At 43.3% G+C, this 11,259-nt stretch overlaps 1 protein-coding gene across 3 annotated transcripts in view; it reads right to left on the bottom strand.

Moving 5' to 3' along the window:
- LOC110535110 (uncharacterized) overlaps positions 1 to 10,727 on the bottom strand; it is a 92,908-nt gene extending 82,181 nt beyond the window's left edge. For 2 of the 3 annotated variants that reach the window (XR_016484696.1, XR_016484697.1), the window contains exons 1-3: positions 9,948 to 10,727; positions 6,760 to 6,830; positions 1,507 to 2,906 (exon numbers count right to left, since the gene is read on the bottom strand). Coding sequence is in view for 1 of the 3 variants with exons in the window: in XM_036936284.2 (XP_036792179.2) it covers positions 1,507 to 2,906; positions 6,760 to 6,830; positions 9,948 to 10,000 (1,524 nt within the window). In the remaining 2 variants the exon portion in view is untranslated. The remainder of the gene's footprint in view (positions 1 to 1,506; positions 2,907 to 6,759; positions 6,831 to 9,947) is intronic. The other variant, XM_036936284.2, reaches the window with a different exon arrangement.
- Between the last annotated feature and the right edge of the window lie 532 nt (positions 10,728 to 11,259).

The raw sequence follows: 11,259 nt of genomic DNA, 5'->3' as shown, positions 1-11,259 counted from the left end.
GGAGCCTCTGCAATATGTTATGTAAAATGAACAACTGAAGGGCACTTTACAAGTAAAAGTGACACTTCTAAGCCTTGTAATTCCCAATAAAAGTAAAAGTGACACTTCTAAGCCTTGTAATTCCCAATAAAAGTAAAAGTGACACTTCTAAGCCTTGTAATTCCCAATAAAAGTAAAAGTGACACTTCTAAGCCTTGTGATTCCCAATAAAAGTAAAAGTGACACTTCTAAGCCTTGTAATTCCCAATAAAAGTAAAAGTGACAGTTCTAAGCCTTGTGATTCCCAATAAAAGTAAAAGTGACACTTCTAAGCCTTGTGATTCCCAATAAAAGTAAAAGTGACACTTCTAAGCCTTGTAATTCCCAATAAAAGTAAAAGTGACACTTCTAAGCCTTGTGATTCCCAATAAAAGTAAAAGTGACACTTCTAAGCCTTGTAATTCCCAATAAAAGTAAAAGTAACACTTCTAAGCCTTGTGATTCCCAATAAAAGTAAAAATGACACTTCTAAGCCTTGTGATTCCCAATAAAAGTAAAAGTGACACTTCTAAGCCTTGTGATTCCCAATAAAAGTAAAAGTGACACTTCTAAGCCTTGTAATTACCAATAAAAGTAAAAGTGACACTTCTAAGCCTTGTAATTCCCAATAAAAGTACAAGTGGCACTTCTAAGCCTTGTAATTCCCAATAAAAGTAAAAGTGACACTTCTAAGCTTTGTAATTCCCAATAAAAGTAAAAGTGACACTTCTAAGCCTTGTAATTCCCAATAAAAGTAAAAGTGACACTTCTAAGCCTTGTAATTCCCAATAAAAGTAAAAGTGACACTTCTAAGCCTTGTAATTCCCAATAAAAGTAAAAGTGACACTTCTAAGCCTTGTGATTCCCAATAAAAGTAAAAGTGACACTTCTAAGCCTTGTAATTCCCAATAAAAGCCTGCAAAGACACTTTTCTCAGTCAGTGCCTTTCTGTCTTTATAGGACACACAGCCAGGGCTGGGGGGGGGCACTTCGATGTCTGTAACCCAGGGAAGGGCTTTGTGTCAGGGGCTTATAAATTGGATGAACCTACCCCCAACACCCCTTCATCAACAGAGTGACTTAGCATCAGGCTCCCTGCTTGTTTAACACCATGGGTGGAGGAGGGATTAGAACAGTAAAGAACAGAGCTCAGTGTGAAATATGGCTATCAGGTGTTCAAAGGCATCAGGCTGCTGCTGCCACGCATGCCAGGCATGTTTTAAAATATATATATATATATTTTGTTTTAACCCTAATTTAACTAGGCAAGTCAGTTAAGAACGAATTCTTATCTACAATGACGGCCTACCACGACCAAACCCGGACAAGGCTGGGACAATTGTGCGCCGCCCTATGGGACTCCCAACCACGGCCGGATGTGATACAGCCTGAATTCAAACCAGGGACTGTAGTGACGCCTCTTGCAATGAGATACAGTGCCTTAGACCGCTGCGCACACACACCTCTATTTAAAAAACATGTTCTTACCGCGGGTCCTGGTTCTCCCTTTAGTCCAGGTGGTCCCGGCCCAGCCAGCAATGAGAACTGGGTCGGTTCCAAGTCCCAGGTTTGGAAGCCATCTGTGGCAGGCGGAGTGACAGGGATAAACGAGGTGTCTATGACAGCCTCCACATTGGTCACTCTGGGCTCAGGTTTCTGTGCAGCCAGAGCGGTCAGCTGCTTCCTCTGTATGAAGAGGACAGAGGTGTTTGAAGAAGAAGCAGAAGAAGAAGAGCCTTGTTTGGATGCTGCCGTGGTTTGGTGGTCTGGCTTCTTCTTTGGTGGCGTTGTGGTGGTGGAAAGAAGTGGTGCAGCAGTCAAACTGCTCTCTGTGGGTTTCTGGGTTTTAACACCTGGTTCCACGGCTGTGCTCTTTTTAGCTAAACTGTCGCCCCGGGACGTTGGCATTGGGGATGTTTGTGTTTCGATGGTCCTGAGGGGTACAGTAACAGTTTGGGTCGTGACCACTAAGGGGCGCTTTAATCCCTGCCTGGCCGTTGTCGGGGCGACAGCCACAGGACGAGACAGGGACATAGTTCCAGGCTTTGGTGTCACAAAACTCTTACGCACAGAGAGGGTCAGCGCCACTGTGGGGCGGTTAGTTGGGACAACAAGCTTAGTCCTGGTTCTTTCCTCAGTCAAGGCCAGATTGGGGCTGGGGGCCTCCCTGGCTATTTCAGTCGGCATTAGAGGGGGGAGGAGGGCGACAGTAATGTTTGGGTCTGAGGGGATCAGAGGTAGCAGGGATGGGAGATTTACGGGCCTGTAGTTGTCAGCCTCCCTGCACTGTTTCTTAATGTACTTACAATAGTTATGAGCTGCCTTGGCAGAGGGGTAAATATCAAACTGGCAAACGGCGCCCTCAAACTGCACTGAGTTCTGGGCCATCTTACCCAAGAGGAAAGAACCCTCGGGATCCAGGGCCTCCTCTTTTTTAGAATGCAGATCTGCATGTACACTAGTCTTCCCACAAGAAGTATATAATGAGACCCTCTGGCCTCGGATGTCCAGGGCCAGGTTATGCCACTGGCCGTTGTGAACGTCATAATCGAAACTGACCAAGTCCCTCTGGCCCACGTAGACCAGAACCTTCCCCAGGATGAACTGGACCCCCAGCTGCAGTCTCCTCCTCTTGGACAGGACGGTGAAGAGGAAGGCGCTGTTGACGCGGTGGGAGCACAGGCTGAGGATCAGAGACAGGTTGGTGGTGGGGTAGGAGGCAGGGGGTAGGACGGACGACAGTGGGGCCTGGACCCTGGCCCGTTGGGTGAGGATGACCCCAGACTTAAAGGGGATGACCCCCTGGGGTGCGAAGCGGGCCCCTGTGGACGATACACCTCCTCCGGTCCTCGTCCCTGTAAGCCCCAGCTGTTGTAGAACGTCCACATCTACAGAGGAGCAGAAGAAACACACCATTAGGCAGATCACATGACCATAGCTCATTTAGAAGATGTGAAAGACATTTTCAGAAAAATGGAAACTCAACTGGTGAAAAATCAAGTGTTTCAGACACAAAGACTCAGGCTGTTTATAGACAGCTTCCAGATGATGTCAGATTACAGGTTGTATTTGGAGGTGTGATGTGACAGCAAAGTGACATCGTATTTATGTTGATGTTTGCCTTTTTCTGTCTCCTCTCACTACAGATATAGTGATGTCAACTGCACAGAGGAGATCTTGTTATAAACTAGGACATGTTCCAGGCGTTCAGCCATCTTTCCAGGATTTCTCTCAGACAAAGAGTCTCTTCTGAGTTACCGAATTTACATAATGTGTTTGGTTTAATTCAGTAGTCAAACGTTGGCAATATGTTCCATCAATCATGACATCAAGATGAGACAGTGAAACTGCGATTCATTGCGAACAATTGATTTTCTGATGTCAGACATCACTCATTCACTAAAATAGGTGGGGGGAATAGATTTCTGATTCAGACTGAAGTCTCAAAGACAGTGTTCCTCGTACTCAAGTATCAAGATCAGTTCATCCAAGGTCTTACCAGCAACAACTGTTTATGCATACATGTGGGATATATTTACAATGTGATTTCAGGCTTTGTGACAATTCTTTGAATGTGTGACCTACAACAACTAAAAGAGCAGGGGTCACAAGAGTTGATCACAGACATTTCAGCATCGCATTAGTGGAAACCAAGGCAGTTCTCAGGGAAGGCCTGAGAACAGCCTGAGATATGTTTGAGTTGCTTCTGGGACAATTTTAGCATTTTAGCTAACCCTAACGCATTTCCTAACCTGCCACATTAATTATCCTAACCTGCTGCGTTAGTTCTCTTGACCTGCTACGAAAAGTCACTTCTGCTAGTCAAAACCGGAAGATCTGCCCTGAGAACACTCTTGTTGGCCCTTTTCACCTTTTAACGTGGCAGTGGAATGAGTAAAGGTGAGTAGAGGCTAAGGTTAAAAACACTATGCAAAATCAAATTAACTGATTTGATTTCTTCATTAGAAGTGAATAAAAAAAAAATATGTAACCAAATAAATGAAACACTGCAAGCCCGAGCCATATCTGAACCTGTTCTGAGTCCAAACTGGCAGCTCCCTGACTAAAATGTGGAAATCCTGTGGCAAAAACCGCTCATAAAGGGATAGCCAGCGATCTCCACTGGGGCTGTGCATTAACGTTCAACTCCACCAACGGCCCACAGATTATGTAGCTATTATGTCAGTCTTGGTTAGAAAAACCTCTTGAAACAGAAGTTCAACGGCTCCCTGGACAGAAGACAGTGATGGTGGTTTTTAACAATGAAGGATATCTGCAGATCTACAAAGCAGACAGAAAACCTCCCTTTCCTTTGTCTGGAAATGAACAATGTGTTCTGCTGAGTACGGTGTAAAAATGACTGGAACTGACTGAGACAGGAGGCCAGGATTAAGCAGTTATTGTATTGTGGAAACTTTACAGTAGCCTGGATGTTCCAGGTTTTAATTACAATCTCATGGGAAGGAATAGAGATTATAGATAATTGTTGTAACCATATGCCGGTTAAACTTATAGTGCTTTGTGCTTAGTGTTCGTGACTGCATAAATGTTTTAAGATGCTCAAATTTCAAATGAGTACTTATGTCAGACCCTGACCCCCAAACCAGGACAGTAAGAGCTCTATAGGAAGTGCTCTACAGGTAGTGCTATACAGGAAGTGCTCTAAAGGAAGTGCTCTAAAGGAAGTGCTCTACAGGAAGTGCTCTACAGGAAGTGCTCTACAGGAAGTGCTCTAAAGGAAGTGCTCTAAAGGAAGTGCTCTACAGGAAGTGCTCTAAAGGAAGTGCTCTAAAGGAAGTGCTTTACAGGAAGTGCTCTACAGGAAGTGCTCTACAGGAAGTGCTCTAAAGGAAGTGCTCTACAGGAAGTGCTCTACATTCTACACATTTGTGAAACTGGTAAGAAAGACATGCTGGTAAGAAAGACATTCAGCTTTAAGAAAGCAGCTTTACTTACAGGGGATCAAATGGTCTAGAAGGAAAATCGAATAAATCAGATGAGTTGTTGTAGCAAAACCTTCAACACTTGTTACAACATTGTTACAACATTGTTACAACGTTACACTTGCTTTTAAATAGCTGATAGGAGATCAACCTGATACAGTCCAGTCCAGTCTATTGCTTGCCTACAGTAACTTGTGTATTTCTTTATACAAGTCATCATCCTTCTTCTCTATGTCAAACTCTATGTCTATGTGGAGTAATATATCTGAAGTACGGTACTGTAGTAAGCCATCTGGGTACCACCAGGGACAGTGTTTGCACCATACTGATTGAGGCCCACAAAGGCTGAATCAGCATCATGAACCAGCTCCCTGCACCAGCTAGGCTACACTCAGAAAAAAACGTGCTATCTAGAACCTAAAAGGTTTCTTCGGCTGTCCTCATAGGATAACAATTTGAAGAACTATTTTTTGGTTCCATGTAGAACCCTTTTCAGTTCCATGTAAAACCATTTCCACAGAGGGTTCTACTTGAAACTCAAAAGCGTTCTATCTGGAACCAAAAAGGGTTATCCTATGGGTACAGAATAACCCTTTTGGAGCCCTGTTAAGGACCAAGTTCAACAGGCAAACATTGTGGAACATTGTAGATAGAAATACCATGAACATCGATAACATGATTCTCCATTCTACATAATACAATTATCAGAACAAACCCCAGGTTGAAGTATTGTGGCTGAAATGGTTAACCCTGTCTTTGTGACCCACATATTGTCCAAGAGCAGATTCCTTCAGAACTGATGTAAAACAAATGTGGACAACAGTCAACTAAACACTGAGAGAGTTGAATGATATACAGTGCTACTATAGAGAGGAAGAATTACACAACAGTACAGACACTCTCTCTGCAGCTATGATTCTCAAAGGCTATTGGGACATCAGTCATGTTATAAGGGAAGGAGGTGGGTTTGCAGGCTGTATATTATGCTTGCGTTTTGACAAGTACCCATAAGGCTCTGGTCAAAAGTTGTGCACTATATAGGGAATAGGGTGCCATTTGTGAGGCTGATATGTTCAGGCAAGTGGTAGGCAGGGAGGGCATGACAGACCCCCTGCACATGGAAAGAACTGAAGCTGAACTTGAAGACAAAAACAAAAATGTCCTTCATCAGCAGAATGTCCCATGATACTGGAGTTTAAAATGATCTGGTTTTCATTCTGAAAGTGCAGTAAGTGCACTAAGTAGATACGTGATGAATTGTAATAACATAATAGTGGGTTTGCTAGAGGAAGTGGCACAGTGAAAACCCTATTACAGGTTAAAGTACATCCAGATCTCCACAGACTATAAATGCAGCTCATCAGAGATAGTGGAGGGGGGTGCGCAGTATTGTTTGAGAGAATCCCACATTCTGAGGGATATCAGAAGATTCCAGATAATCCCAGTAGAAGCTTCATCTCCCACCATTGAAATAGAACAGAGAGATTTATCTCCATCACATCTCCACTTCCACATCAGAAGATATGATCTAATTTACAATCCACCTTTCACCTCTGTATATTAAATCATACACTTTAGGCTGTGGGCCTCAACTTGACTCTCTCCAAGTGTGTGTGTGTGTGTGTGTGTGTGTGTGTGTGTGTGTGTGTGTGTGTGTGTGTGTGTGTGTGTGTGTGTGTGTGTGTGTGTGTGTGTGTGTGTGTCTAGACCCATTTGGTCTACATTGATATCCAATAAGAGATATACACATTTGTATATTCATAAATTCTTACTCCAGAATGAGATAATGAAACCTCACCTTCAGGGTGTGCTTGTGTTAGTCCCACAAAACAGGCACTATAGAGAATAGTCCAGAGTATCAGAGCTCTCCTGTGGGGTAGAGAAAGAACATGGTCATACACACACACACACCTGCACACACACCTGCACACACACACACACACACACACACACACACACACACACACACACACACACACACACACACACACACACACACACACACACACACACACACACACACACACACACACACACACACACACACACACATAACTGGGGTTGTATAAGGTTATTTCTACACTCATAGCATTTTTTGTTTATAAGTATTAAACAATTTATAACGTTATTGCTCCTGAGTGGTCAGATCTTATGCACAGTAACCCATTGAGGCAGCAGCATCAGTACTGCTTTCACCTAAATCCCATCTAGATGTTCTAGTCACTGATGCACCAGATGATCTGGCCCTTAGGAGGGCTAGGTAGCTACTGCTCCCCCTCAGACTGCCTCTGAGTAGGCCCTCCAAACACTTTCATTAACCCCACCAATGGTTCTTAGAAATCAAGGAGGCAATGAGAGGGGGAAAAAATAGAAAATGTCCTTCATTTACAAGAGCAGGGGGAGACAAACATCTGGAAACATCAACACTAAGGAACTCAACACAGGAAACCAATGCAGTAAACCATCAGTCAGCACTTACAGGTCAGATAGTGACTTCACATACATAAACGGGCTTATGTTATCCTGTGAGTGTGTTTTGTAGTAGTTACCATGACTACGTTAAACTGAAGATATTGAAAGTAGATGAGACCAAAGAATGAGTCTCAACGATGTACTGGGATTATCTATGAGTAGTTTTCAGCCTGGATGTCGGCTTGGATAAGTGTTTTTACACATATAAAGTGTAAAAATGTTATGCCTGTATTTGGTTTCACCAGCAATGCAGACCTGTATGCTCTCGTTGGCTGGCCCTCGCATCATATTCATCGCCAAACCCACCGGCTCCAGGTCATCTATAAGTCTTTGCTAGGTAAAGCCCCGCTTTATCTCAGCTCACTGGTCACCATAGCAGCACCCACCCATAGCACACGCTCCAGCAGGTATATTTCACTGGTCACCCCCAAAGCCTATTCCTCCTTTGGCCGCCTTTCCTCCCAGTTCTCTGCTGCCAATGACTGGAACGAATTTCAAAAATCACTGAAGCTGGAGACTCATATCTCCCTCACTAACTTTAAGCATCAGCTGTCAGAGCAGCTCACAGATCACTGCACCTGTACATAACCCATCTGTAAATAGCCCATCCAACTACCTCATCCCCATATGGTTATTTATTTGATTTCTTTGCTCCTTTGCACCCCTGTATCTCTACTTGCACATTCATCTTCTGCATATCTATCACTCCAGTGTTTAATTGCTGAATTGTAATTACTTCACCACTATGGCCTATTTATTGCCTTACCTCCCGAATCTTACCTCATTTGCACACACTGTATAGATTTTTTTTTCCTATTGTGTTATTGAATATACGTTTGTTTATTCCATGTGTAACTCTGTGTTGTTGTTTGTATCGCACTGCTTTTGCTTTACCTTTGCCAGGTCGCAGTTGTAAATGAGGAATTGTTCTCAACTGGCCTGCCTGGTTAAATAAAGGTGAAATAAAAATTTAAAAAAAACATTTACAAGGCACCAGCAATGAGTATTTTAGCTGGATGAGAGTGCCTTAAAGTAAGTATGTGGTTACGGCACAGCAGCTTGTCCACAATCTGTTAAACCCATTGACTTCTGTGGGGTTTCCTCTTACAGAATAAGGCCTCGCAATGACCTGCAGGCCTGAAAACTCCAGCCAGGCAGCCAAGGAGGGAGGGAGGGAGACACTGGCTGAATCCCAAACGACCCCCTTCCCCTCGCCCCTCCATTTGCACGTTCGTGCGCGCCTTCGCCATATGCACAAGTGTCCCAAAAATGAGGGAGTGAAAATTATTGAGGGTGTAAGGGGTCATTAGACCCTCCAATAATCACTTTGGCCGAGCCAGCAACGCTGCCGGCTTCAGAGTGAAGTGGAATCCCATAAGGCACTGAATTGTTTTTAAATTAGCGCAATTTTAGCGGGTCGGCTACATCTGGATGCATCTGGTTTTCATGGGAAATCGAAAGAGAGCCTGTGACACGACTTCCGCTTTGGGAAATGAACAAGCCGACAGTCCATCTTAACTCTTTCTCCACATTTACTGGATGGCCAGCGGAGAAGAGAACCTCCCCCTGTAGCTTTTTTCTCTCTCATCGAGACCAGAAAGATAAACAAGCCACTCAGGTGTTTATTACGTTAGGCTAGTTGAGTTGTGAACACAACTAGATTGAATGTAATATGATGCAACTTTTTTTAATGAATAGTGTATTCCCCACCCACTTATCGAACTAGCCAATGAGAACTGTGAGATGTAGGAAAGAAGAGGAGTGGAAAAGGAGGGGAGGGAATAATAGGATCCACCCCTCCTCTCTCTAAATCTAACCCCAATCCCAACAATCACTCCCACAGCATTCATCTGGCACTGCAGCAGTGCCCAGCTGCACAAGCAGCAGAGAGTGCAACTTTTACATTCACCAGAGTTTATAAAAGGGAAATGCTTCATTTTTTTAAACTAAATGTTTTTAATTGGAACTTGTATTTTACTAACACATTGCAATGCACTGTCTGAAATCCTAAATGTGTTATTGCTATCATTAATAACTATCTAATAATACCCAAATTATTAATAGTAATTTGTGTATAATTTGGATTCCAGCTCTACTGGAATGCAGCACTTTTCACAGGCTTCCTGTGTTTCCTCTGACAATGTTTCTGCAAGTCCTCTGCACAGACACACAACTCCCCCAAAATAGGCCAGGTCCTTATTCCCTGGGGATCCTCTCATAGATAAGACTATTATGTCATAGCTGACAAATACAACATGAAAATGGCAAGGCAAAATATTAGTCTACACATTGGGATCACGTAACATGGATAATTCATTCATTGACACCGACATGATTCCCTCTTTGTATCTATTCTTGTGTGCTCTCAAGAAAATAAACATGGGTTTCTTCTGGAATGTATGGAAACGCAATGTCCTACTGGAGATGAACAGATGCTCACAAGTAAGTTAAATCATTATCAGTCTACATAAGAGATGAAAGGGAGAGCTATTTGTTTGGATAACGTGTACTCACCCCCCGACTCCAGCTGTTTTGAGTTTGGAGTACGGGGCATTGTCCGGCTCCATAGCGGTTACTTCATTCTTTCTTGAGACTTTTTACAACGGTCCAGACGTGGCAGGAGACATGCGCGATTTATTTCCATTCCAGCTGATCCTTTACAACTTTGACAGGGAACCAAAAATGCACCGGGGAAAATAGATCAATAGATTAATATAAAGTTGCTTCCTCCTTTCTAAGAGTCGTTCCGTTATCTTTCTTCAGGAGATCATGACAGAGAACCAACCTCGATCTATCTTGAAAAGCTCCATCGGTGTGTTTTAGCGCGAGGCAAACAACCCACAACCGGTGGATGTCACAATCTGCGGGAGAAGTCCAATCTCTCTCCACACTCATACAAGCACCACGGTGGAATCTATGACGACCGCCTTGTAGCCTACGCCGACGTTTCTAATATGCAAGATATCGTGGACTGAGTGAGTGAATTCTTCGCTCGGGACTCGGAGAAACACACCTCCCTCTGTCGCCCTCAGCTGACATTGAAGGAGGAAACAAATGTAGCACACATGTATGGTGTAAAGAAGCCGTTTCATTGGAAGGTGTGTCTTGCTTGCTTGGAAAGCAAAACCTTCTCAAATTGCAACTTGCATGGTCATAGTAAGTAAGTAATAATAATACAAGGGATTGATGTAGTGGTAGGTGGCAGAAGACCATGCATGCACTTCACTGCATTGTGAAACTCACATGAGATGTATTACTGTATCGTCTAATATAGCCCTAGACCTCTTCAGAGACTGTGATTATGTATGAGTAACCTACAGCAGTGCAATTATTTTCTGGACCAGGTGACAAGTCTAGACTGTAGATAGATGGGTTGTTTGTTTACCCTGCACACTGACACTCACACACAAAACCCACACACATAGCCTACACTACATAGGCACACACAAACACAACACAAAAACACATACTGACACACACACACGCACACACACACACACACACACACACACACACACACACACACACAGCACACTTTCACACTCATCATTTGCTGCTGCTGCTCTCAACTTTATTTTACTCCTATTATTATCTATCCTGATGCTTAGTCACTTTACCCTGCCTTCATGTACATACCTACCTCAAATACCTTATTATTATCTATCCTGATGTCTAGTCACTTTACCCTGCCTTCATGTACATACCTACCTCAAATACCTTATTATTATCTATCCTGATGCTTAGTCACTTTACCCTGCCTTCATGTACATATCTACCTCAAATACCTTATTATTATCTATCCTGATGTCTAGTCACTTTACCCTGC

Source organism: Oncorhynchus mykiss, chromosome 11 (assembly GCF_057628025.1).
Source record: "Oncorhynchus mykiss isolate SJ-2025 chromosome 11, ASM5762802v1, whole genome shotgun sequence".
Lineage (NCBI taxonomy): Eukaryota > Metazoa > Chordata > Actinopteri > Salmoniformes > Salmonidae > Oncorhynchus > Oncorhynchus mykiss.
The sequence above is the reverse complement of the archived record's forward strand: the minus strand, read 5'-3'. Positions and strand labels throughout refer to the sequence as shown.